Source organism: Physcomitrium patens, chromosome 11 (genome assembly GCF_059467195.1).
Source record: "Physcomitrium patens ecotype Gransden chromosome 11, ASM5946719v1, whole genome shotgun sequence".
NCBI lineage: Eukaryota > Viridiplantae > Streptophyta > Bryopsida > Funariales > Funariaceae > Physcomitrium > Physcomitrium patens.
Genome location: NC_143420.1, coordinates 4,563,821 through 4,590,907, shown reverse-complemented (window position 1 = coordinate 4,590,907; position 27,087 = coordinate 4,563,821). Strand labels below are relative to the sequence as shown.

Below are 27,087 nucleotides of genomic sequence, written 5' to 3'. Positions count from 1 at the left end.
AACACCGCACTGCTGCCCTTATCTACGTCTCAACCTGACTAACTTCTAGAAAAAAAAAAGACAATTACTCTGAATAGCCAATCTAGATCTGTGCAGCACGGTTTACAACACTACTAGGATGCATTGATCGATGCTACGTGCAATTGGCAATCACTACTTACATAATATATTGACTCTACACGATTCTTGCTGCCCAAATCGGGTCACCCTACTAAGTGCTGAACATTCAAATTTAGCTAGACTCCAGCATTGGTTTCATCAATACAGCCGACTACTTCCATTCCTGCAATTCTTGCACATTCGTAATCCTGAAATCACGATCAGACATTGGTTCGCCTGCTTGATAAGGTTGTAGCATTCAAATCACATTCGCATCCTTCTTCTCTGTAGGAACTATTCCAGCCATCGACTCGCAAGAAAAGAATTACAACGTAAGGGCTCTTTCGTTGACCTGCTTTTAACATTCAATAACCTCACCCTTTTGCAGGTCTTGAGCCAGATTCAACCACTTCAACCAATCTTGTTGAGAAACAGCACTACATGATTGTGCCGAGTAAACTTGACCAGTCCCTTCCCTTCATTTTCTTTTCGCTTTTCTTTCTTTTCTTTTCTTTTTATCTCTTTTGTTTTTTTGTTTTACTTTTTTGTTTTACTTTTTTCTGCTTTTCTTTTCTGCTGTTTTCTTCCATTTCTTTTTTTCTTTTTGAATGGACTAGATCAAGGTTACTTTTAGCTCCTAGCCCAATTAAACTTTCAATGATAATAAAACTACTATTAAAATTTTCTAAATCTATATTAGCTAAATTAAGAAGAAAATATATATTTTAAAATTCCTTCTCAATGAAAACTCTACAAGAGATCTAGTCTTGCATTGAAATCCTATTTTTTGCTATTTATCTCAAAACTCTTACATTAATTTGGTGATTTTAAGCATTGTAAGTGTGTTCTTTGTACTAACATACAATAATGAATCAATTTTGTGACTCACAACAACCTCAATTCTATGCTAGCAATAAGATATGGTTACTTCATCATAATATCAAGACTATTTGCTCTTGTAACAAGTTGGATTATTGTAGATTTAGACCATTTCTTATTTGTAAACTAATCAATTTAGTTGCTTATTGGTTGCACCTATTGGAGTCTAGAAAGATCCATCTTGTATTCTATATGTCTCTTCTTAAGCCATATAAGATGACAAATACCACCTCCTCATGTAAAAGTGGACAATAATCAAGAATTGGAGCTTGAAGAAGTCTTAGATTTATGGTTGCGCCAAAATAGGTTAGAATATCTTGTTCATTGGTGTAGATATGATATTAGTGAATAGACATGGGAGCTAACCAAGAATTTTCTAAATACAGCAAAGAAGGTTGATATTTTTTATCAATGATATCTATCAAAATCAAGATGAAGAATAAAAAATCTTTACTATAAAAGAAATACAGTTTAGCAAAGATTACATTCTACTTTCTAACTTTATTTGTAATTTCTATATATTTGTGGTGCTAAGGAAATACAAAACCAACCATTAGTAGATTCAATTTAAGAACTATTATTTCTTGAGTTATTTGATGAAACATTGCAACTATGACAACCTTTAAAACAATACAATAGAGATGAATCTCTTCAAGAATAACATATTCTTCCTCAAATAAATGGTAAAATATAATGTGTTAAATATCACGACCTTAAAAGATACTATTGATGCTTCATGATATTATTGGAGGTAGAAACCATTCTCAACACTGTTCTAAATGTTATATTTAAAGGGAGTTACAAAGGCTTCAACAATGATCAAATAACAAGGTGATCTTTCTGCCTTGATATGAAACACTATCAATGGCTAAGAGGACCTATCAACCACCTTCAAAGGGAACAAAGATCAAAGTATGTAGCAAATATAATTTGCCCCATCTTAGACTTCTTCAACATATGATTGTCACTCCATATAAAAATTGTTCTTAGATAGAAGGATAATGTCAATGTTATACATATTTACTTAGATAAAAAGTGTTAAATAGATAGTAAATAGAGATAGATTTGATATTATCTTATAACAAAGTTTTTTAAGAGCTGCATAGACATGTATTTGACTTTAAATATATTTATAATTGATTGATAGGCTAGAAACTTAGCCAAAAAATTAGCCACATATTACATGTATTAATATCTTATAGAATGAACTAATTATGTGGCACATATATTAAAAAACTTATCTTGTAAGTTAGACACATGTTGGAGATCTTATTAAACATTGTTATATAGTTCCTAATTAGATAGTATATATGGAGACAAGAGTGGAGCCTTCTTCATTCTTATCAATGCCTTTCTTATTTTTAATCTTATTTCAAAAGACTTTAGTTTTATTGTCTTTACCAATAGGAAATCTAGCTTAATATTATACCTTCTTTTAATGATTATTTAGACTTTTTGAGTAGCTCAGGAGTGTATTGATCTTTTGGATCTTTGAAATTCATGTTCTTGACAAAAAGTTAATTAATACCCTAGAGTATTAAGATTTTTTTTTTTTTTTTTTTTTTTTTCAAAATTTGTGTGCTTGTTTTTTGTTCAAAGATTGAAATATAAAAAATAAGCTAGTTGAAATCAATCAATTTATTTAATAATTATTTGGATTTTAAAATTACTATAGAAATTTTGTTAGGATTTTATTAGGATTTATTTAAGTTTTTATAGAATTTTATTAAGATTTATTTAGTTTTTTAAATATTTATTTAAAATATTTTGTTGAATATTTTTATTAAGATCTTTAAAAATTAATTAAGCTTTAATTATAATTACTAAGATTTTATTAGATTTATTATTGTTTTTAAATATCCTTTATTTGTATGAAAAATCTACTAATAGTAAAAGAATTGTCTAATTTTTTTAATAGTAATTGATAGTACATCACAGATACTATTTTAATATTTAATTTACATATTTTATTTGTCCATCAATTTAAGGATAAAAATCTAAGATAGCTTGATATCAATTAGTAATATATTATAGAGTGTTCTTCAAAATCTTGATATAAATTGAGGCATGCAATCAAATATTATGTCATTTGGAAGTCAATAATATTAAGAAATGTTGTTTTAAAAGAATTTAATTGTTTCTTCATGGACAAATTTTCTTTATCACAATACAAAATGTGTCATTTTGGTAAAACAATCTTCCATCATATAGATTTTGTACTCTAACAAATGCAGTGAATATTTCTTTGTCACCATCAAGCGAATGATAATCTACATCTACATGCTTGACTAGCTCTAGATTCTGTCACTCATCCACGTTTTAATTCCTTCAATTTCCCTCACTTGACATACCGGACACAAATTTCTCCCGTACTAATCTGGAGTTTGAGATTCAATTTGTGGTTATAATATGTTGTGGATTTAGCATATGTAATTCGCAGGTGAAGCACGCCATGGACATCCTGAGAGTCTCTATCTTATCGAGGATTATGCAGAGAACGACTCTCTCAGTGATTGTCTTCGTCACCTGATTGCTTTTCCAACCTCCAGCTTATCACGGACTTTTGTATTGCTGTGTTGGAACCAACGAAATGCCACTGGCGACAAGCATTGCCTCTTAGTTTACATGTTTTCGTAATTACACCAACCCTAGCGTTGTGCACAATTTTGTGAAGTGCATAAATTTCTACAAAAATCCTCTTTTCCTAAGGAGCATCCAACTTCAGAATGGCGCAATCTGCCTCACCGAAATGCTTTCCCTTGTGACCCAGATTGCAGCGTGTCCAGTTTGGCCACGACCCATGCGAAGGCGGGTCTGAGATTACGTCTCGTCATTAAGAAATTTAGACTTGCATTTGCCGAAGCTGACTACTGCATCTTTGAAGTGGCAATCCTCCACTTGATGCTCGTTGATCAGCGACAAAGTTTCTCATTATTATTTAGAAATGATGAGCTTCTGAACATACACACCTCGAGATTTGTGCTGCTTGACGAAGACGTTCAGTTCAGATTCCCCAGAACTGGAATCTGCAGTGATGGAGTATGAATCTGAATGGAAGGGACGATAGTTTCAAGTCATGCTTAGTCGTAGGTTTGTTGATCGTCTTCTCCCACCGAACTTTCCCAGGGATCCGAACCTGTACTAAGGCTACCTGTTTTGCTGCCTACATTCAAGCTGTTGGGATGAGATAAGTAAATCAACATTGCTAATTAGTCGCCTACAGTGGAGGGCAGGGACCACCCAGATTCTAGGAAGACCTATCATTCCATGGCCGGCTAAAGCTTCCAAGCTATACTAAAGCATTGGTCGCTTCTCTTTAAAATGTTTGAAAATATCTTCAGACATCAGCCCACAGGAAACGCATGAAATTTTGCTAATTTTTTTATAAGTTTAGTCTGTTTCGGTTCTGAAGGTCCCAAAGATTTATGCTGGGAAATTCTTGGAACGAAAATTTCTAATGCGCATTATTTGATGCATCACCGCGGCGGCTGCGGAAAAAACCTGCCAGCAAATTGATGTCAGTGCAGTCTTGAGTATTTACTGTAGCGAATGACGAGGCTTAGAACGGGCAGCTGCTTCGAAAGCTTATTTCAAGCAAGCGAATACCATCAATGTACGGCATAAGTTATGAGGCATGTCCTTCAATTTACGACGCGATTTAATTAAGCTTGCCGATAAGCACAACTACAGACCCTCACACACACACCAACCTTCTCGGTTTCGTATTTATTGACGGGCGTGGTCTCGGAGGCCGAGCCATCACCACCAGGCTGCACCACAATCTGTTTTCGGGGACCAATTGCTCTGATGTCCATATAATAACCACGCTGTCAAGACTATCCAAACGAAATGGAGCGCAAAAACTCTTGCAAGACGAGTCTCCATCCCCACAGGGCGTCAAAGTTTAGGGCTTACGAATCGTCGCAAGAGTTTCGATGGATGTCTCCAGCGCCAAGGAGGTACCGGAATGCTTCCCTTCGTGCAGCCTCCATACTCCTGTTGGAAGCAAAAGGGTGTGCCTGCATGTCATTGAAGGAATGCAGCATTTTGGTTTTTATTTTATTTTTTTCGAAATTCATCATGGCATACGGTGGTCGTAGTTGGGAGACGGGTTATTATAAATAGGGTTACGTGCTCTTCAATGCAGACGAGCGCATGGAGATGAGCCGAGAAGCGCAGCGTGTGCTAAATTTGACAGGGCAGCCGAGGGAGCTTGGAGGGGCCCGGGGAGGCTTGCTGCACAGATTCGGAATAGATCTCGACCGAAATTCCTGATTTGCCTTTCCGGATGCGGAACATGCAAGCCTAGTCTGCTTCCGAAGTGGGTAACCAGAGGATTGCGAGTTGTGAGGTAGCTAGCAGATCTTGGGCGCCTACCAAAAAGTTAGCGTGGATGTGCGTCCTCTAGTCCGTGCTGGCGTGAAAACGTGGACACATTTGGTTGATTTGCAGCACGCAAGTGTCGGCGTGTAAATGGGCTGCTCTCGAATCCGCCGCTCATTATCTACTCGCATGTTTCTGCCCTCTGAAATTTCACAGGCTTTCTGCAAACCGTATCGCGCTGGAGACATTGCCTGACGAGAAGTATGAACTCTGTTAGAGTCCCAGGCTTTCATCAACTATGATATGTGCATGTTAGTGCCGCGTAGAAGATTCGATACTTCTTTAGATGGGACCCGTCGTGCGATTTGATCATCGTATGAACATAGGGTTAGTCGCTGCTGATGTGTTGGTCTTGAAGGAGTTGTTTCCGAGGAGGTTGTTTGTCCACGTAGAGAGCGTGCTGGTTGATTTTGAGGTTTAGCGCAGTAGTCTTGTTGTGTTGTGAGACGCCTTTCAACACCTCCTGCTGCAATTGGGTTCCCGAGAGGCTTGTTTTAATGAAGAAGGTTATTCCTCTAGTTTCCCTGAGTCTGAGTACGACCCATTTTTCTTTGCACCGCAAGCGGTGCATTTGCAGCGCAATGCTGATCGAAGGAAGCGTTGTCTTTAAGTAGGAACTGTCTTTCTCCGACTGTATGGTCTTTATGAAGAGTTTTAATTTAGGTGTGTTTAGTTCGTCTCCTACGAATCATCCCAGGCAGGTCGAGTCATTGCCTGATAGATATTAGAGTCTTTTTTTTTATCCAGTTTGAGTTCATGAGTAATATTTAGACGTCGACCCGTCTTCTTCATTGTCCCTCATTGCTTTCTCTCACATTGATCACGTTTTTGCAGGTATTATTGTAGGATTAGTTAACTGCGCCAACATTAAAAGAAGAAGAAGGAAAAAAAGAAGACGAAGGGATGGAACTGATGGAAGATGAAGAAGTAATAGATGGATTGTCTGTCGGCAAAGGCAAACATGGGTACGCTTTTGTTTCGTGTGCTTGTAATTCGTTTACGCTGTCATTTGTAGAATTTTGAGTTTGTAACAGGTTGGTGAATACTTTTACGGAAGTCTTTCAAACACGTATATACAACCTTGCCATCATCTCTTTCCAGACCTTCCGCCTACTTCGTACGTTTGCGCATAGCAACAGGGGGATCTACTCTGAGCGATTTTATTCCAGCAGCATTTTGAGTAGTTATAGTGTATCAGCAATTTCTCGTTGCTACTCTTGTTGTCATCGATGGTCTTGTTCTCGTGAACATGATGGATATGTGAAGAGCCTCAGGTTAAGTTATTCTAGGTTTTACGACTATCTGTGCACATACATGGTTGGAGTGTTGAGGTGCAGTAATCAATATTGAATTGTAATCACCTACTATCCGGTGAGTAGTAGCAGGTTTTGAATAATGGAAGTTTTTCTGAGAAAGGATGGAAAGGCATGTGGACATTACGTGTTGCTGCTGCGTAAGTTAAATGTAAGAGGGTATCAGACCGAGTGCTTAAAGCATCGGACTGCAGCGGAACTCAAGAATGATTTGAAACTACTGACAGTCTTCTTTGCGTGAAAGAAGAGACCTCGCCAACTTCTAAAGATCTTAATAAGAGGCTTCACCAACTTACTGGAAGTTATTAAGATTTGCATCTCTTGTTTTGCAGCTGCAAGCATTACAGGAGACGATGTCGGATCCGGGCTCCGTGCTGCAATGAGATTTTTGATTGTCGTCACTGTCACAACGAAGCAAAGGTCTTAAAATTCGTCTTGGTTATCATGTGCTGTCTTTTCAAGCGCATTTCGGTTGATATTTTGTCTTGTATGTGCACTTTTGCATCTGCTTTGTTACAGTTGTGAGAAGTCTGTCTTAGTAATAGAGTTTTGTAGCTGGCATTTTTCTGAGTAACATAAAGCACGCAGACCGTAACTGCTTTTGTCTTTGGTTTGTTGGGTTGTTTTCGAGCACCCTTTACATCAAAATTCAAAACCTTATGATCGATTCTCGGTCCTTGCGCAGAACACTAACGAGCTTGATGATTCGGAGCGCCATGAAATTCCAAGGCACCGTGTTGAGAAGGTACCTAATACATGTTAAGGTTCAAGGCTCTGCTCCTCACTGAACCGTAAAGTCTTAGGAATATTATAAATTTTTACTGTGCAACGAGGTCAGAGTGAGAAGGTAGCATAGTTACTCTGAATCTGGTGAAGTATATTGTTCGAGAGGGGAAATGCAGTTGGAAAAGTGGATCGTGGGCTTCTACAGGTAACTGCAAAGTTTTGAATGGCTAAGGTTGGTGCCCTTGCCGTGCAGGTCGTTTGTTCGCTTTGTGACTACGAGCAAGACGTAAAGCAGGTGTGTGAGCGTTGTGGGGTTTGCATGGGTGACTACTATTGTGACAAGTGCAAGTTCTTCGACGATAAGGTTAGTACGTCCACTGAATCAAACCTCAGATTTCATTGTGAGGGTCTACATCGTTCTGATGTGAGCTTATCTTTTTAAGTTCATTGTGTGATACAGTATGGAGTGTTTCATCTGAAGAGATCACAGACGTTCATAAGGTTTGGACGATGTTCTATGATTGATATAAGTTTTCTTTACCGACCCTCCAGCTTGCACGAAGCTCAAATGTGAAACTGCTGTTGACTCGAATGTTGTGTGTGGATGTGACTGATGCAGACGGAGAAGAAGCAGTATCACTGTGATGCTTGTGGAATATGCAGAATTGGTGGTCGAGAAAACTATTTTCACTGCGATCGTTGCGGTATCTATTTCCTTTGCATATCTCTTCAAGTGCTGCAATTATCGCTTGTATGCATTAAATTCGGATCTTTAGATTTTCCATCCATCTCTTAAGCTGAGGTTATAGGATTGTGTTGTTTAAACCGGCCAGATTGTGCCGCTAAATCTTTTGATATTAGCTTGCTAAGAAACCTGGAGTATTTTTTTTTTTTTTTTTTTTTTAAATATGTCCATGGTTAACATTTAGCTAGTCATTGATGGATTTATTTCGAGTGTTACAACATTCCAGGCTCCTGTTATTCAAAATCGCTTCAGGATGGACATCCTTGTGTGGAGAATGCTATGCACCAGAATTGTCCCATATGTATAGAGGTAAGTGGATGTTTGATCGGAAGATTTGTTTGTTACAGTTGAGTGACATCTTTATGGGTTTAGCAATATTTTCGAGTGGTGCTAGTGAAAGTTACCTGGACGGACTGAAAATTTTGTAAAACAAGTGGATTTTTCAGGTTTCCAAGTTATGAAATATTAACTTTCACTATACCACTCTCGGGTGTAATGAAATTTTTCTAATCTCCAGTACTTGCCATGTTATGGATGGTGTCGCAGTACCTGTTTGACTCGGTGATGGATATCGCTGTGTTGCCTTGTGGTCACACCATGCACCAAGCTTGCCTCCGACAGATGAATCGACATTCTCAGTGAGCTCTCAAGCTGCCTCTTCGCTGATTGAAAATTTGGGGACTGGTTGTTAGTTGATATGATAACGTCTTTTGTCCTGCATTGCGTCATGGGAGGACCAATAGTGTACCTTGGGAGACTTTTTCATGCACATGAAAGAATGACACTCATGTGAGTGTTAAGTTTTCCTTTTTGGCACGAGGTTGGGTCTTCTGCATTTTAAACTCTGCATTCAATGTAAATTTTTGGAGTAATTAACGAGGAATATGAAGGAAAGGCTTGGTTGGGACGTTCTGGATTAAGTTATGTTGTATTGTACAGGTTTTGTTGTCCGATCTGCTCCAAATCCACTCAAGACATGTCAATGTACTGGGAACGGCTGGATGAAGAAGTATTCTTGACCCCAATGCCTGAAGAATATCGTCATAAGAAAGTACGGTTTCTACGGTTTTTACGACCTTCACCTCAATAATCGTGCGTTTTGTAACAGATCGGATGCACATGCCATATTCTCAGATCTCTAAAAATCTGCCGTCTTTATCATATGCAGGTTTGGATTCTATGCAATGACTGCGGAACAACTAGTGATGTCAATTACCACGTAATAGGTCAGAAATGCCCAGAATGTGGGTCATACAACACACGGTCTACATGTGCACCGTCAACAGGCAGACTCGCTGAACCAATGTCTCCTGATGGAGTCTCACCTGAATCCGTTGGGCCGAGTATCTCAACCTCAGTTGGATCTCTGCCAAATGAGATGGGTACGTAGAAGCATGGATCCTGAGTTGGAAGTAGAGCAGATGAATGTGTGCTCTCAATTATGGGTGTCTCAAACGACTTGATTTGTTAGTATTTGGAGGTTAGTAAGCAGCTGTAGTGAGCAAAGATGACAACAATCAATTGTTTCCTCTCCTGGTTGTATGATATCCGCTTTGTTGATACATCACCAAGTGTAGCTTAAATTCAGAAGCAGCGGGATATGCCAGGAGAACACTATTCTTTTATCTATGGACTGGAAGGTTAGGAGTGGAATGGATAAGTTAAGAACAAGAATAGACAGTGTTGTTTAAATCTGATCGAGAGTAGCATATTGAAGTCCAGGTTTTAGCCACATGTAAATCCTCCTAGGCTGTTTTGCACGGAGTCTCTAATCTCCCTGTGGAAGGCCCAAACTGTGTCTTTCCTCCATCTGCACTGTACACAGTACGGTGTACAAAGCAGGTAACATTCTCTTAAATGGTGATGGGATCAAGTGCACCGTCCTGACAAAAATCTTCCTTTCCTAGGTATTCTCTTTCTCACTCGAGGCTTTTGTAGATGCTGTTAATACCACTTCTGAGTTGTCACGTTTCTTTCAAATTCAGTCAAGATGAGCTGAGACAGATTCCGGACCTGCACACTGAAATAGCAAGAGCCCAAACGATTGAGGTGAAAAATCCCTTTTTGTCTTTTCCTTCATCATTTCTTAATTTATTTTTTCCATTCTCTAATCGGGAGTGTCGCATGGGTAGCTGCCCTAGTCTGTCTGTCAGCTTCACCTTCATGCTTTGATTTTCGAGGGTATGTTTCATTTTATTTTTATTTTTATCTATTTTATGTTCATGCAACTGAAACTGGGTAAGTAGTAGAGTGACATCCATCCTGTGCCTCCATGGTTTTTTCTGTTTTATACCAAGATGGGTTGATTGCCCACAAATCTCGTCGTGGACTAAAGGATAGTATGGATGGTATGTTTTCAAAACCGAGGCATGGGAAAGTGGAATTCTAATGTTGAAGAGTGGGGAATGGATCATTTTTTGAAAAAAGCCCTAAACAGCTGCATGCATGCACATGCACACGAATTTATAAGTACATACCATCAGTAAAATAAAAATTATACATGTACCTAGTAACAATGCAGTTATTCAATTCGAATTGTTGTCAATTTTTTGGTTCTGTAGGGTTTTCATCAAAGTAAATTGAGTTAAATCACCTCATTTGATCACACTAACACAAATTCTATCCAATTAGTATGGGCATAGTTGTTTTTATCAGAATGTGAAATCTTGTCACTCTATCTGTACGGTTTTTATATATTCGTCTTTTCAAATACATACACAAACTTTTTAATAGAAACTGTCGAAACTGATCATTTCTCTTACCAAACGTAATTTGTATCCATCTCCTGAAGCTTCTCAATTAAAGAATGCTACCCAAAGTTGTATGTGAACCAAAGTTTCGTTCAGTCTCGATTAGCATCTCTTTGAAAGTTCATAAGGTTGTGCACACAGAAGACAGCTTTACATGACCAAATACCAATTTTAAGAATAATGTCTTAACGTGATATTACTATGAAAATGATTTAATAAAATAGACTATCTTATTTTCCTTTAAATACTTACAAATATACAGAAATAAAAGAAGTAAAATATAATTGTGCAAGCACTGTATCCATGTACCATTCCATATTCCTTATTCAATACCGGATTACCCTTTCACTTTTCCCTTAACTTTCCCCACAGTTTATACCGTTTAACGTGGAATGCAGATGGGTGACCTGTAATAGTAGGTCACCACAAAGTCTCGATGGGAGGGCAAAAAAGGCAAAAGCGATTAATCTGGGGTTACGGAAGATAACGGGCCGATCCCACCTGACACCCGCGATAAAGAGGAGGGGAAATTCAAACACGCACAGCAATAGGGCCCAATCCCTCGCCAGTTCCATTCCAGAACACGTGCTCCTCTCTCTCCCTCTACACAAGTTTGAAGTCCCCGCTCCCAACGGCTCTCCTTGGGCGAGGGCCTCGCAACGGTTCTTCCCTCTGCGCAACAACTGCGACGGGATTTCGTGTGTTCCATCGCCGCGATGCACTCGATTGCGCTGCTGCTCGTGCCCTGCTCTGCCTTCGCTGCCTTTCTTATCCTTGAATTGTCTCCTTCCTCGGTCTTGCGATCTGGAAACGGTTGACATTGCTGTGTGTCGTGACTCGACGAGGCGGGAGGGTATCAGCTTTCCCGGGACAATTCGCGTTTGAATGCGATATGGTTGCCAGATTGAGGTGTCCGATTAGATCGTGGTATTGCGGAAGGGTGGGGGGTGTGATGACATTTGACTCCCGCGTTGGAGTTGAGGTGAGCGAGGGAGTGTCTACTATGGGAGTGAGTGCGTTGAGTGTAATGCGTACGAGATGAGTGTGTTGGTGATGTCGAGTGTGGTCAGAATTTTTAATGGCAGGTTCGCTTGATCGTGGAGTACTGTTGAAGATTAGCGTTCACTCTAGTTAGACGAGAAGAGCTGATTTTTGCTGTTGACTGTGATCAGTGAGGTGGGCGTAGAGTTTCTGGGAAGGTGTTTAGTCCTGTCTTTACTGCTGTGTGGCTTGGAAGGTTATGTTGGCTCTGCGTGCACCAGCATTCGAGATGGGTGCGAAAGGACTGAATGATATTTTTGTAAGCAGTAATTTTGCTCATGTCATGGGAGAGACGTCAGACAGGCTGAGAAGTGTCTAGTCACACTTTGTGGACTCCTCAAGGTCCTTGAATTTTTTTTTTTTTTTTTTTTTTTTTTCGTATTCTTTGTGAATTTTTGAATTTTTGAATTCTCAAAGGTCTGCCTACGATCGTTGTATTTTTCGAACCTTAATTGGCGTCAGTGAACGTATTGTAAGGGCGGACTTAGATATACGAGCAGAACGGATTTAATTAAATTCACGCTCATTGCATCATTGGTTGACTTCCCAAATCGAAACACCCAGTAGCTCTGTTCAAGAGAATGTTTAATGCGGAGATGTGGTAGAAATACCATGGTGAGCTCACTCTAGGTTTCTACACGCAATGTGTCTTCAGGTTCATGATGCTGAGGTCGTGAATATTTTTCTGACCCACGAATTAAATTCACACTTTTCAGGTTGTGAGCAGATTACGCGTTCAGAACCTCAGATGACTACCCTGGGTTCTAGCAAGAACGAATTCCTTCCTTACTGACTTTCATGGCAATAAGAAAAAGGCGTTCTCTTCCAGGGAGTGTGATTTCATGATCAGGAGAACCTGCTGTGAAGATAGCCATGGCGAAAGGGACGTCCTCATCCCGTCTTCTACTGGGTGACTCACTTCGCAAGAGTACCCAGGAGTCTGCTGAGGGACATGATACCAGTGTCGGTATCGTGACGCCAACTCGAAATGGCAAAATGACGCCCACTCGAAAGGCCCTTACTCCCATTGCCGAGATTGTCAGTAACCCGCTGACATCTGATGAATTAAGTTGTGAGGATTCTACTCTGAGTAGAAAAACAGACGCAACTACTCCTAAGCAGCGGAAAAAGAGGCAGAACCTGTTCCCCGACTCAGAAAACAATGTGGACTCAATGGAGGTTTCGGTGACAGGATCATCCGGCAAGCACACAGGAATGTCGCCGGGGAGAAGTAAGAGCAGCTTTGCAGGTTCCTCAAAGAAGTCCCCTATCGTCGCTCGCCCAGTCCAAGAAAATTGCCAGTCTGATACTATCACAGAGGAAAGTCTTACCCCTAGACGCCGTTTGGCTAACATTGTCGAGATCATTCAACAAGGACCCTCCAGTAAGAATTCCACGAAAGCAAGCTCCGAGCAGCTGACACCCAAGAGCTTCCGGAGTGGTAGTAGGAAAGGTATGAGTGAGACAGAGGTTGGGACGTCCTCTCGATGCAGTTCTGGTCAGTTGGCCAATGGCACACCTTCCAGTTCCAGGACAGCCAGGTCTTTGAAATACGGTGCGAGCGGAGCAGTTCAGTCTTTAAGCGCCGGGGTCCCGCACAATCGAGCGAGTGTAACGAGTACCCTGAATCGGCAGCTGTCCATGCCGCAATTGAGTCACCAGGTTTCAGGGCAGCATTTTGATCTCGTGGAGGACCCTCATTTCTGGGGCGATCACAATGTTCAGGTGCGTTGTGTTCAAGGCTGCGAAGCTTGTCCATTGTAGTTGCCAACTATCCATGAATGTCAAGTTTAAACTCTTTGCGATTGTTAACTTTCCCCTTCGGACTGCAGTTCCGTTGGCCAGAGTTTGCATGCTGAGTTAGATTAGTCGTGTTAAGGCTCCTGTTACCTCGTCTGATAATCGAGGGAGGATCGTGTAAATATCTCCGTGCCTCCATGGTTCTTAGGCATCTCGCAGGGCCCTTATTGGTATGATGTAGAGTTTCTTACAGTAAAATTGTGTCACCTTGAGGTAACGTTGATTACAGAAAAGTCTGTGGTGGAAACCCAAGCTATGTTGCTAATGCAGCAGGACTCAATTTATTAACCTACTTTTGGCATCATGGATTTCTTCGTGGAAGGGTCGAGTACTTTTCTGAAGGGACGAATTCATGAGTTACGTGCCCAATTTAAGGACACTCTGGGTCATGTCATACAGGTACTAATAAGAACTCGTCCAATCAACAAAGCTGAAATGGCAAGCCAAGGATTCATGAGGTGTCTCAGACAAGACAGTCCACAGACTATCACTTGGCTTGGTCAACCAGAGTCACGCTTCACCTTTGACCACGTGGCTGGAGACATCGTCACTCAGGTTATTAGTTATTCCGATTCTAATACACAGGATTCAATGGACCTTCTGACAAAGTTTTAAACTGCTGGTCCTCGCATCTCGATAGCGTGAATCGTTTTCCTGCTGTCGCGTTTCAATCGTCTTAACTTTTATGTAAACTACTTTGTCACCATCATAAACCGGGACGCTATGCCCTCAGGAGAAAATGTTCAAAGTTGCGGGTTTGCCCATGGTGGAGAACTGTATGTCCGGTTACAACAGCTGCATGTTTGCCTACGGCCAGGTATGAGGTTTTTTTTTCCCCAATATCAGGTTTTGAGAGAGTTCTTTTTATTTTTATTTTTGTTTTTGCCCTCCCATAGCGCAGTATGGTCAATCATGGGTAGTTGGGAAACTATGGTTGTTGTGATAAGCAGTGCAATTTGTGAAAATGAATTTATTTTCAGATGCGTTCGAAACTCTTCAGCCCAGGATGAAATGTCAAGTTACTCGCGCGTTTAGTTGTGCAACTTTTTAATTGTTCTGCTTATTCATTATGCTGTGGATTGATTTCATCTACCTTGTTGGTCCAGACTGGAAGCGGGAAAACGCACACAATGTTAGGAGATATCGAGAATATTGACCTGCTACCGAGTGAGAACAGGGGAATGACTCCCCGTGTTTTTGAGTATCTGTTTGAGAGGATTCGGAAGGTGAGTTTTGTGGAATGGAAGAACCACAGAGCAGGTTCTAAAATTTCCTTAACGCAGCAATTACTGTGAATTTTCATATCTGCTGATTTCCACCCGCGTCTGCAACCTAAATGGGTTTTAATAGAAATTTCTAACGTGCGTTGCTGCAGGAAGAGGAAATGCGCAAGGATGAGAATCTCATGTTTATGTGTAGGTGTTCATTTCTTGAAATATATAATGAGCAAATTACTGATTTGCTAGAGCCGACCTCGACCAACCTTCATGTAAGATGCTCTTACTCTATATTAGAGTTGACATGATTTTGAATATCGAAAAGAAATCCATCTGATATTTTTCTTTTGCCGAGAGCTCTAACTTGCGCTGTCCTATCCCGCCACAGATGCGAGAAGACAACAGGACTGGGGTCTATGTTGAGAACCTCTCTGAGGTCGAGGTTCATAATGTTCAAGATGTCATCCGGCTTCTGATCCAGGTATATATACAAATGTATAATGTAATTTGGAAAACTTCAATATATTAGGGTCGGGTGTGGACGTCCATGACCTTAGATAATCGGCTCTTACGATTTGTGAACTTGTAGACTCCACTCTTTAAGCTAGCGTCTTGAAAGTAGTGATATTGACATGTATTAAACATTATCTCACTTCTATTGCGTGTAGGCAGCTCCTAGATTTTCGTGCTCTATCTGAAACTTTCAATTGGGTGTACTGTCAGGGTGCTTCGAATAGAAGAGTTGCGGCGACCAACATGAACAGAGAGAGCAGTCGCTCTCACAGCGTGTTTACGTGTATTGTTGAAAGTAAGGTAAATGAGGTCTCTTAGACCATTACCTCTCCTATTTTAGATATTTAAAGGTGGGGATCTTTCTACCATGAATGTTTTTCTTTCTAGGAAGCTGCGGACATATTCTGGTGCTTGGGATCTAGACATTCGAAACTAATGACATATCCTTGTGCACTGGGCAGTGGGAGCGTGATTCGATGACTAATATCCGATTTGGTCGGCTTAACTTGATCGATTTAGCAGGGTCTGAAAGGTACGCTCTGTCCATGCTGGACAACACTTTGAATTATAGTACACTGGCACATCTTGAGATGAAATACTGTGTCTAAGACGTGATTGACATACTGTTCAGGCAGAAGTCTTCAGGTGCAGAGGGTGAACGCTTGAAAGAAGCTGCTAACATTAACAAGTCGCTCTCAACACTTGGGTATGATCACCATATTCCCTTCACTGACAGCTGTTTTAACTTAAACAGAATGATCTGACCACGATCTCATAATAACTCCGGTATTTACAGGCTCGTCATCATGATCTTAGTTGACGTCGCCAATGGGAAGCAGCGACATGTTCCCTATCGGGATTCCAAGCTTACGTTTCTGCTGCAGGTAACAATTCCCTGCTTTATCAGGAGTAATCTATCTTTTTTCCAGCATTGTAGCCCAGTAGGAGGTAATATCACTGCTTTTAAACTGTGCTTGGCAACACCATGGAGCTGAAGATCCAGATCTAATTGCAGGATTCTCTGGGAGGCAATTCGAAGACAACTATTATCGCGACTGTGAGCCCTTCTGGCTGGTACGAGGCAATCTCCTAGTACACTCTTGTTAAAGTCGGTGAATTTTATTTATCGCAGATACTACCTGGGAGTTTAAGTAAATAGTATGTTCATGAAACAATGCATTACTTGGTGAGTTTCATTTGTAATATGTGTAAGGTTGTTTTTGGGTTCCCCTTGACAGTAATTCCATGGAAACCTTGAGCACACTGAAGTTTGCACAACGAGCCAAGTTAATCCGTAATACTGTAAGCCTTCTCCTATCTGCAATGTCGCAACCCTTTTACGAAGTTCCTTGAGTTAAAATTGAAGTATCATATTCCTACTGAACTGCATTTGCTGACCTTGGACCTTCTTGATTGAGGACAGGCTGTTGTTAATGAGGATGCTTCAGGAGATGTAAAAGCTTTACGACTTCAATTACAACTTATGAAGGTTCGGTTCTTATCTCATCAACATTCTTGACTGACTGATTGTTCCAAGTGAAAATGGATTCGAGTTGATGGAAATTTTATTTCAACAGGAGGAATTAGATCGGATCCGCCGGCAAAGTATTTCGAGCATTCCTTCAGCCCTGTTACCAGTTGATAGGTCATGGGATGCTGCAAGAGCACTTGGAAGCCCAACGGGTACCAATCAACAGGTAAGTGTGTTTGTTGGGTTAAGTGTGTGACGGCAAGCTTTTCGATGAATGCAGAATCCTGTTATGTGTCAGCATCAAAACTCCCGTACTGTCGTTGAGCTGTAATTCCGAACGTAGTAACCGCCACTCTTCTCCTAACATGTTTGATTTGAGTGCATTGCGGTTCGTCAGTTGAAAGCGATGGAATCAATTGTGGCCGGAGCACTGCGGAGGGAGAAAGCTGCTGAAGAGGTCACAAAATTTCGAGCTTCTGAGATTGAGCATCTCCATCGTATGGTAAAGTCTTCCCGATGAACTGGTGAAAAGTTTTTTACTTTTCCTGAAGCATGGAAAAGTCTATGTCTTCCTGTTTAAGAGTCTGAACTGCTATCGGATTGTTGTGTACAGGTTCAGCAATACAAAGAAGACTCACAAAGTGGCAAGATGATTTTAAGATTAAGAGGAGACAAAATCAGACGACTGGAGGCTCTCTCTCAAGGTCTGCTGGATGTCGACACTCACCTTGCAGAGGAGAAGAACATGCTGTGCGAAGAAATTAAGTTATTAAGAAGTCAAATGGGTTGCGATCCTGAGCTCTCGCGTTTTGCCATGGAAAACATTCGCCTCTTGGATCAGTTAAAGAGGTACAGCATAGCTGTGTGGACAGTTGCACGATTTCTTTAAGTCTTTGTAGTTCTAGAATACTACCTAGACTTCACGTGTATATTAATTCAAGTTACCATGTTTGCAGTGTTAAGGAATTCCAGGAAGGAAAAGAACAAGTCATGGCGCAAGAAATTTCAAATTTACGTGACAAGGTATGAGATATTATCCGTGCAGGTGCAGATACAGCTGGAGCTACAGAATGATTAGTGTTTTTAATCTCATACTAATCTACTTTGATCTATCACCATGTGAGTTGAGTACTAACTCTAACTTGATCTTATGAGCAGTTATTAGAGGTCCTAGAGGGGAAGATTGCCCAAGATCAAGTACGTGGCTCACTCTCAACATCCCAGGTATGCATTTTAATTTTCATCCCCTTCACCTCTCCTGCGAATCGCACGCTCGTAAGGTTCTTCATTCTTTTCTGGGTTTGTGGTTTTTACGTGACTTAATCATTGAGGTCATCCTGTCCCCCAACAACTTCCTAAGCAACTTTTTACTTACCAAGTGATGTCCTTCTGTTGCCAGGAACGCGTTTCTGCAGTCGAACTTGCCGCCAAAGATCGTGAGATTGAGCTTTTACGTACTGAGGTAAACCTATATTTACATTTTCTTTCATGTAGGAGTCGCTTTTATCACCGCATTTCTTATCTTGCAACCTCTGTTTCATTCTCTCTGCCTGGTTACAAGCACCAGAGTTCCAGGACGATCTCAGATGCTATTAAGTGGCCTGGTGTGCAGGCGAATAATTACCGAGTAGAGTTGGAACATTATCGAAGCGAATTGAATTCCGTGCTAGAGTCCAATGCTGCAATGGAAAGGTGGAAACATTGAGACCTACAATATTTTTTTTTGCATGTCCTACCAACTGATCAGACGACTGTGGCACTCAGCAGACACTAACAGATTTTAATCTAAACACGCAGTCAAGCGAACGAACTTCAAGCACTTATCAAGCAGCTTAGAGGGAATGAGGGTGCACGAAACCAATTCCAAAACGAAGATAAAATCAAGTTGTTGGAGACGCAACAACTAAAGCATCTACAAGATATCATGGAGCTCAAAACCCAACTTGAGCAGGTAATGAAGTCAGTTTTCATTTTTAGACCATGTCCAAGTGTGTTTGGGTAAAGTATAAGAGATGGTACTTACTACTTGAGAATTGTATGACTTCCAGATGGAATCTAAAGCGGATTCAGAACGCAAAAGGAATGAACATCTTGAAGCACAGCTACAGAAAAGTCTCAAAGAAGCTCATAATTTCCACAATCTGCAGGCAAGGCATTTTAGCAGAGTTTTTAGCACACTTGTAGCCGCGCAAGGTTCTGTCTCCTTGAAGTTATGCGTGAACGATTACGTAGTAACATATCATATCGTTTACAGGAACCACCTTATAATGCTCACGCATTGGAGAGGCGCAGCTGTACGGAGATGGAGAAAGCCACTACTCAGCTTAGCCAACGACTCACTGAACATGAGTCAATGTCCGTGCTATGGTTGCAGAAGGTACTGAATTGATGTCTTCGAAAACTGTCAGTGAAGTCCTTTTTAAGTGTAGGAGACTAGAAGTCGATCTTATGGGTTTTAATGTGGTGCAATTTCAGGAGTCCAAGCTAAGAGCTGAACTTGAGGAGGCTCAATCTGCTATGAACTCAATTCTGGAGGGACAAGTGAATGAGCCCGAGGAACTTCTTCGTTCTCAACAAGAAACCAGGTGCCTTCAGATGAAGCTTATCTCTTCAGAAGCTTCCAGGAATGAGGAACATACACTTCGGAAGCAGCTGGAGCAGACGATAAATGACATGACAGCAGAACATAGTAGACAGATCGATGAAGCAGTCAGCAAACTCTCCGAGCAGAACTTGATCGTTGAGGCCCTGGAGAATCAACAAGTTTTGTCTATCAACGAGATCGAGAAGCTTCACAAAAACCATGAAAAGCTTCTCATTAAGCTGAAAAGGAGAGACGAAAAGCAACGCTTGCTGAAAAGGAAAATTAGTCAGCTGACTTGGGAGCTGACTAAGGAGCAAGAGCTTCGGGATGTACAAAGAGAAATGGAAGAGGGATTAATGCTCAACGAAGAGGAAATGGCGGTGCTGGAAACCAAGCTTGAGAATGCCAGGAAGGAGCTTGATATGGCCCGAGAGTTGAATGCAACGTTCCAGGTTGAGCAAGAGCTTCAGAAAATTAAGCAACGAGATATAGATTGTTCGAGATCCGAAGCAGAGACAGAGACTACTCTCGCAATTTCTACGATGCACAACGAGCTCATGTCTATGGAAGATGAGTTAGTTAATGCGTTACAGAGAGAAACAGCAGCACAAGAACATCTGAATGTTCTCAGAGAGGAGCTGGCAGATGCGCTTAGAATGGTGGATGAAATGCGGAATGAAAACATTCTGTTCAACAGGAAGTATGAGACAATGATGACAGAGAAAGACGCCGAGTTAATGTCTCTGCGAAAGGGCTTGAATGTGGCTTCAGAAAAGTTGATTGATTCCGCTCAAACAGATCAGTACGTCACTGAGTTAAGCTTGTTGGCTCCGGATAACACACACATGTTACCACGAGAATCACTGAATGCTGGAAAGGCTAGTATGCTGCTCACTGATGAGAAGGTTTTAACTCAAATCCGGCTTTCCGAATGCGAGGCAGAGTTGCTTGCTATGCGGGATGATTTAACCCGTGCTGAAATGAATCTACATCAAGCAAAAGTCCGGAACCTGGAGCTTATCCAAGCACAAGAAGCACTTGAAGTCGCAAACCAAAAATATGATGTGGAGAAAGCCACACTTGTGGGTACTCTGCGTGAACTTGAGCGGCAGTATACTGATTCTCAGAACGCTTTGTCTAGTCTGCAGATTCAGGTTGAATGCGCTAAATGCCGCGAGGCGGCCCTCTTGGTGGAGTTAGAAGAACTCCGACTTTCAAAAGCGAGCTGGGATGCACAAACGGAACAATTAAAGGACGATCTCGTAGATATGTGTGTCAAGCTGGAACATGCCGAAGTTATGAAGCATGACACTTTCGAGTCTAAGGAGTCGCGAACCAGGCACAACACCCTAGAGTACGAAGAAGATAAAATGGCAGCTCTGATAACGGAGATTGAAAGCTTGCGCTATTCCAACCGAAATTTGGAACTTGAGAAGAACGAAGCTACTTATGTATCAGTGAAGCTTGCTAGTTCATTAAAGGAGAAGGAAAAAGCCCTACAGGAGACTAACGATGCCCTTGCGCAGCTCAAATTGGAACTGCAGGAAGCAGTAGAGGCTAATGATTCTCACCAACAACATAGCAGCGGTTGCATGTCTGAGAGGGGAGAGTTACTTGCGAAATGTGCGTCGTTGGAGAAATGTCTGGACGTCACCTCTCCAAACATTCGCCGGTCGGAAGAGAGAGCCAATTCCCTGGATTTGCTTGTCCAAGAGATGTATGTCGCAGAAGAGAGGTCGAGCTTGGAAATAGCCAATCTGAACGCTGAGGTTGAAGGAATGAAGAATCGTCTGGCTGACAAAGAGGCTGAGTGCGAAGGTTTAAGGGATGAAAATGATCGCCTTCATGCTGCTCTTCTCTCAGCGCAGAGGGAAGGATCTTCCGCTATCTGTGACCTCATAGCATTGAAGCAGAAAACCAGGTCAGAAGCTCACGAAAGTTATCTGCCAGAACATGAGGAACGTTCAAACTCGAAAGCGTTACTTTCAAGACAAAGGGAAGTGGAGGTGTATGAGGATGAGATTACCAAGCTCATGACGATGTTGAATCAAACAGAAGAACGGTCGATTATGTTAGAGTCCAAGTGGAGAAGAGAAAAAGAAACACTGGTAGCAGAGCGGGACATCGCGAGACTGGATGCGAACCAAAAGGGAAGCGAAGCTGCAACCTTGGCCAGGAACTTTGAAGTGAACCGTGTAACATTGAGAGAGGCTGAAATGATGGTTGATGCACTAGTTCACGCGAAGGACAGAGCCAAGAGTGATGCAGAAGGATGGAAACTAGAATACGAGAGGCTACTTATATCTCAGGAAGTTGCCGTTAAGAATTTTTATGCGGAGACCCTGGAAGTACTAGATCTTACGAAACAACAGGTTGAAAATACTAAAAGCCACTGCGAGAAAGAAATTGAAGCATTGGCGGATAATGTAAAGCAAGTGAAAAGCGAAATAATGGATGAACTCCGCACATGTTTTGCTGCTCTAAAAGATGACGTCGGGGCCGAAATCAAACTCAGTATTGACTGTTACGCAGATGCTGTAGAGAAGGCAGAAATGAAAAATTCTTTTCTGACCGAAAAGCCACGGGTTGCTGAGAAACTCCAGCAAAATCATGATGGAGAGGTTACTGAATCACTGCTAGAATTGAGCCTCCAAGCTATTCGTCAGTCTCTAGCAGAAGTATCTGCGCTGAAGTGGAACCAGACAGATGTTTGTGATGTCAATGAATTTGATCTTGAAATCAGTCAGGTGGTGCTGAACTCAGCGCAGGTAGCAGTTTCCAAACTTCAGGCTTCTGTAGCTGGTAATGATGCCGATCTCTTGGATTTACACTCCAAGCTTGATGAATGCCACGGTCATACAGGAGATATTGAGAGAAATCATCAGAATTCTGTGTCAGAGTTAGAGTCTGAACTTGCCATAAAAGTTCATGAACTAGATTTGATGAGAAAAGAAATCTACGCATTGAACATAGCGACTGCAAACGCTGAAGTAGAAAACATGGTAATGAGGGATCAGATAGAGGAGTTGAAGACCAAAGCAGCCGCATTAGAAGCAGAGTTGAAGGTGAAGGAAGCCGCCTTGAAAGCTCTAGAGCAGGAGCTTCTTCTTTCTGAAAGCAAACGAGATAGCATGCTTCAGGAAGCTGAAAACAATTTGAAGGAGGTTGAAATCGAGAGAGATTCTTTATGGTCAGATTTGTTGGCATTGAATAAGGAACTGGAGCTGGCCCAAAATGCTGATAAAGATGCTGAGGTATGTTAACCACCCAATTTTCTCTCGAATGATTCAAACATTAGTATACTTGTGAGCCGTTATCACAGTATACAGGCACTTAGGGATTCGAATCTCTGAACAACACTGCTAACTTTACTCCTCTTTTGTATGTAGCTTGAACAATGCAAGGCAAGAATATCCAACCTGATGGCAGCTGCTGAGGGACAAGCCACTGCATACCATCATAAGGTACTGACTTGTTTCAATGACTTGGACTATAGTATCACAGTTGACCACCCCTGCTGCCAATGAAAGATCTTGGTGTGAGATCTATGTTATGTAGTAATGATACTATTTTGGTTTGTGGATGATGTGCTTATATGAGACGCATTTCAAACTGTAATCCACTTTGTAAGTTCGTGAATATAATCTACCATTAAGCATGCGCCCGTAAAAATTTAACGAGTTTGTCCTGTGATTTTGGTTCGAACAGCTCAAAGAACTAACATCCATGGTGGAACAAGTAAAAGTGGAAGACCGAAGGTTTAGTTGCGGATCACCCTCAACTCCCCAAACAAGGGAGAAGTCAAAATCCCCTTTCAAAGGCTCCGGATCTCCATTTAGCTGCATGGGGAAGGGTATGGTGCATCAAAGGACAGCAGAGCTAAATGCTGAGCGCTCTGCCCAAGAGCGCCTCATTCAGGAGCTCGAGATCCTTGCTGCATCCCGGCAAAGAGAGGTAAGTAGCTCCTCTTGAAGGAGTCAATCACGAGTAGTCATGTCATCCAAGAGTCTACGATTTCTCCCCCATATACGTTTCTCGTCAGAATTTTCCACTGCTAGAAGTGAACCTTAATACAGCTTGATATCAAGGTGGTGAAGGATGGAAAACGAAGATAGAACCCTTCGTCTTCATAGTTTGTTTCAGTAAGCATCCTTATGTTTGACGTGCCTTTGAATAGTGATCCCATTTCTATATCTTTGTTATATGGTATTATCCGTCAAAATCTAACTGCTCTTGAAACTTCTGCTGGCAGCCTAGCTAATGTTGTACGCTCAATTTGCAGATATTTATGTTGAACGCGAGGCTTGCCGAGGCTGAGAGCCAGACGCATGACGTCATTCGGGAGTTACTTGGAGTGAAGTTGGAGATCTCTAATTTCACTGTACGTTCCGATCTGTGGACTTCGTATGTTGAGAAACCTCAGTAGTCTTTCACCTGCTAATATCACTTGTATGTCTCTTGCCAGGAATCTCAACAACATTCGCAGCGGCTGGCAGAAGATACCCGTCGCCGAAGCGTGACCCCTGAAAAGTCGGAAAGAAATTTGGCCCAAGTTTCAGAGATAGAAGAACTGAAGGTGCAGCTTAACGAGCTTATTGAGGAGAGAGAAAGGTTATAAACCCATCTATGTGTCGTATACAATGTGGCACTTTTTTGCAATCCTATTTACAGCATCAAGGTCGATGAAGTAGCGCTGAATGTGAACTCATGAATTGGATTCTGGTGTGCAGTTGGCTTGAGGATCTGAATAGAAGACATGCAGAGATCGTTGCCTCCAGAATTTCTGCTGACAAAATGCGACAGCGTGATCAAGAACTTTCGGCTGAAAATGACAAGCTGAAGGTAGTAGATGTTCTAGACCTTGTGACTTTGTCTTGAAGATCTTTCAGCTCTGAACGCGCGCACTGCAGAATTCAATGTTCCCGAGTATGGTTCAGTATCTTGTTGTTGTAACTTTCTGGAAACGTTTTGTACACAGTTGGAGAATACTGGATATGCTCAAAGAGTAACAGAGCTGGAAAAAGATATTAAGAAGCTATCTGGCCAGCAGAACCTCCAGCAACGGATTCATCATCACGCCAAAATTAAGGTACGATCGAGTATATATTACCTCCCCTAGAGCTGGATGTCTAATGAACTCGGCACTGCGTATTGTTTAAGTGATTTCCTTCGAAACTAATGCCGCTTGAACAACAGGAAGAGAACACCACTCTACGTCGCAAAACTGAAGATTTAAGTTCTAAATTAAGGCGAACAGAGATCTTGTTTGCTCGTGTCAATGATGAGCTTGCTAAATATCGTACAGCCGAAGGAAAGACTCCCTTTTTGAATGTTGACGAGGAGCAATGTCTCAGGAGCAAACTCCAGGTGAAGCTTCGTGCCGAAGAGGACGTGAAATTTTTTTCTGTTTCACACAATGCAAACTCAAATCAAACGAAAGTTCCGATTTGCAGAATCTGTGATTGGGTTAAAAGAGCTACACTAACAAAGCACACTGGCTCTTGACGCAGGAAGCGGAGGATGCTAAGATACAAATGGCACAAAAGATAATAACGTTGTACTCTAGCATAATGAAGGTACATAATTTTTCTTTGATTTATATCTCTAATCAAGTTCACTTTTTCTAAAGAATTGCTCTCATCTTGGATGCTATGTTTTGCAGGCAGCCGGTCTCACTCCAAATGGCGAAGAGGTTGATTACTCATCCGTTAATTCTGCCTTGGAAAAAATGAAGGAACGCATTCAGTCTTTAGAACAAGAGCTAGCCGACGTTAAATTCAAGGTATTGACACACCCTATGACCCCTTGAGATCTTATTGCAACCATAGTTTCTAGTGATGTGAGTACATTATTCAACAGTGCAGCATGGACAATTGGCAACAAATGTCCACTTGTGGCACGCAAGAGAGGTAAGCATGACAACAAGAAAGTAAAGACGTTGTAAGGAAAGGAGATTGGACCGAATATGTACGGCAAAAAATCGCCTATGAGGGCCTCCAACATTTTCTTCAACATTCTCCTCAATTGCACTGATCCTCGAAACTTGTTTAATGTGCAGTCTAAGATGAACGGAGAAAAGAGAAGGCTCAGCGATCTCCGTGCAGCTCATTCACCATTCAAAGCTGCCTTTTCAGGGCCTCAAAACTTATTTTGTGCAACTCCTAGGTGACTAAAGTAGATGGCCGATTTATTAGATGATTAACTGAGTAGAGCATTCGCCAACACATCCAGCTACACCCTTTGAGCAGGGTGACTACCATTACACTGTAAATTTTTCTTGTAGCATACGTGGCATCCACGCTGTATGAAGTATGAAGTGATTCACGCAGTTTATTTTAAATCTAGTAGTAATCTAAGGACTATATGTATCATGACAACCTCCGTGAAAATATTTCTATCAGTGAAATTCGTATCTAATTTCCTTAACGTTGAAAGACGTATTTGTTTGGAATTGAAGTCACAAGTTTTCTGATTTGGTTTCAGAAATGAAATCCAATACCAGAGTCATTAGCTTCAAAAATAAAGCCACAAAATGGCAAAAGACGAGATAGGAATTTTTTTGACTATCTAGTTGTGTGTCAGTAACAGTTCTACTGTTTGACTCAAAGAATACAAACTTGTCAAAAAAAACATGCACACATTTTTCATGTTCTAGCATTAAACATAGAATAAAATTAAAAAATAGATACACTACTACTGTTATTAGTTTTATCAAATTTATTTGTATGTGCACCACATAAAAAGAAACTATTCGAAAAGACAGAGTGATGCTTAATGTAATAGTCTTTGCACAAATGGAAAGTGTAAAATTATAAAAATTAAACATGTGATTATAATTTTAGTATTTCTTATAATATTTATGAGAAAAAATATGACTTTGTTGTATTTAATTGAAATAAATTTTTTAGTATCATATTACGTAATAATTTCTATTATGTCATAAATAATTTTATTTATTTATTTGAAATTACTAATGAAGGAATTTGGATGCATTAGACTTTGATACATCAAAAAGCTATTATAAAAATCTGGATTGGAAAATTCAAATCATGTATCTGTACTAATGAATACAAGAACCAAGTTCAAGAAAGACATGAAGTCTCCATTATGTGATGTTATTTACTACAGATTGTTGGTTGAGAGCTTAATTCATTTAATAATAATATGAGGATATATTGTCTTTATAGTGTATTGTTGATTACAATACATGGATTAGTCATAGGAAGCACATCTCACTACAATAAAACATATTCTAAGATATCTTAAAGGTAAATATTATTATGCCATATTCTTTTGAGCAAATGATAAAGAGAAATTGCATACTTTCACTAATGTAGATTTTGCTTAAGATCCCAACTCTTAAAAATTAATTACATGTAATATACAAAAATTGGAATTTTCTCCAATTCATTGGAATAATAATTTGTAAGAAACAATAGCATTATTTACATCAGAAAGAAAATATAGAGTTTTATCTAAAGCTGCAAGAGAAGTGGTTAATCTTAAAAGATTGCTAAGAGAATTATAAATTCAAAGGAAGGAGCCAACAAAAAAAATCTATAATAA

At 40.7% G+C, this 27,087-nt stretch overlaps 2 protein-coding genes and 1 long non-coding RNA gene across 9 annotated transcripts; 2 read left to right on the top strand and 1 right to left on the bottom strand.

Annotated features, from left to right (window-relative positions):
• Window positions 1-4,161: 4,161 nt before the first annotated feature.
• On the bottom strand, window positions 4,162-4,816 carry LOC149988121 (uncharacterized). The gene is made up of 2 exons (XR_016505411.1): window positions 4,689-4,816; window positions 4,162-4,479 (listed from the first exon to the last, which is right to left on the bottom strand). It is a non-coding gene; the product is annotated as an uncharacterized LOC149988121 (long non-coding RNA).
• Window positions 4,795-10,003, top strand: LOC112288543 (E3 ubiquitin-protein ligase MIEL1). 5 transcript variants are annotated; one of them, XM_090254170.1, is made up of 11 exons: window positions 4,795-4,937; window positions 5,126-5,329; window positions 6,196-6,326; window positions 7,007-7,094; window positions 7,360-7,419; window positions 7,654-7,764; window positions 8,020-8,104; window positions 8,372-8,454; window positions 8,692-8,783; window positions 9,085-9,196; window positions 9,314-10,003. In XM_090254170.1, the coding sequence occupies exons 3-11, from the start codon at window positions 6,265-6,267 to the stop codon at window positions 9,533-9,535; spliced, it is 915 nt and encodes a 304-aa protein (XP_090110296.1). In that variant the 5' UTR covers window positions 4,795-4,937; window positions 5,126-5,329; window positions 6,196-6,264; the 3' UTR covers window positions 9,536-10,003. The 5 variants fall into 5 exon arrangements, with proteins under 5 accessions (XP_090110296.1, XP_090110295.1, XP_073393474.1 ...); XM_090254169.1 differs by having other exon boundaries at window positions 5,126-5,562; XM_073537373.2 differs by lacking the exon at window positions 4,795-4,937 and having other exon boundaries at window positions 5,016-5,329.
• A 1,540-nt stretch (window positions 10,004-11,543) lies between these two features.
• LOC112288542 (kinesin-like protein KIN-12F) lies at window positions 11,544-25,947 on the top strand. 3 transcript variants are annotated; one of them, XM_090254167.1, is made up of 35 exons: window positions 11,544-11,877; window positions 12,653-13,661; window positions 14,136-14,291; window positions 14,470-14,553; window positions 14,843-14,962; window positions 15,112-15,225; window positions 15,342-15,434; window positions 15,677-15,766; window positions 15,928-15,998; window positions 16,098-16,172; window positions 16,263-16,350; window positions 16,482-16,540; window positions 16,705-16,768; window positions 16,890-16,955; window positions 17,044-17,163; window positions 17,335-17,439; window positions 17,551-17,786; window positions 17,894-17,960; window positions 18,096-18,161; window positions 18,337-18,399; window positions 18,550-18,629; window positions 18,735-18,888; window positions 18,986-19,084; window positions 19,192-19,314; window positions 19,413-22,775; window positions 22,911-22,985; window positions 23,230-23,475; window positions 23,804-23,902; window positions 23,987-24,132; window positions 24,252-24,363; window positions 24,500-24,610; window positions 24,718-24,888; window positions 25,032-25,097; window positions 25,184-25,303; window positions 25,580-25,947. In XM_090254167.1, the coding sequence occupies exons 2-35, from the start codon at window positions 12,810-12,812 to the stop codon at window positions 25,688-25,690; spliced, it is 7,665 nt and encodes a 2,554-aa protein (XP_090110293.1). In that variant the 5' UTR covers window positions 11,544-11,877; window positions 12,653-12,809; the 3' UTR covers window positions 25,691-25,947. The 3 variants fall into 3 exon arrangements, with proteins under 3 accessions (XP_090110293.1, XP_090110294.1, XP_024388572.1); XM_090254168.1 differs by lacking the exon at window positions 11,544-11,877 and adding an exon at window positions 12,288-12,551; XM_024532804.3 differs by lacking the exon at window positions 11,544-11,877 and having other exon boundaries at window positions 12,288-13,661.
• The last annotated feature ends 1,140 nt before the right edge of the window (window positions 25,948-27,087 follow it).

Coding starts and splice junctions, on each gene's coding strand:
- LOC112288543 (XM_090254170.1), top strand. CDS start 6,265: ATGGAACTGATGGAAGATGAAGAAGTAATAGATGGATTGTCTGTCGGC. Junction 6,327..7,006: donor GTCGGCAAAGGCAAACATGG/GTACGCTTTTGT, acceptor CTTGTTTTGCAG/CTGCAAGCATTACAGGAGAC. Junction 9,197..9,313: donor AAGAATATCGTCATAAGAAA/GTACGGTTTCTA, acceptor TATCATATGCAG/GTTTGGATTCTATGCAATGA.
- LOC112288542 (XM_090254167.1), top strand. CDS start 12,810: ATGGCGAAAGGGACGTCCTCATCCCGTCTTCTACTGGGTGACTCACTT. Junction 17,164..17,334: donor CAACGGGTACCAATCAACAG/GTAAGTGTGTTT, acceptor GCGGTTCGTCAG/TTGAAAGCGATGGAATCAAT. Junction 25,304..25,579: donor TAGCCGACGTTAAATTCAAG/GTATTGACACAC, acceptor TTTAATGTGCAG/TCTAAGATGAACGGAGAAAA.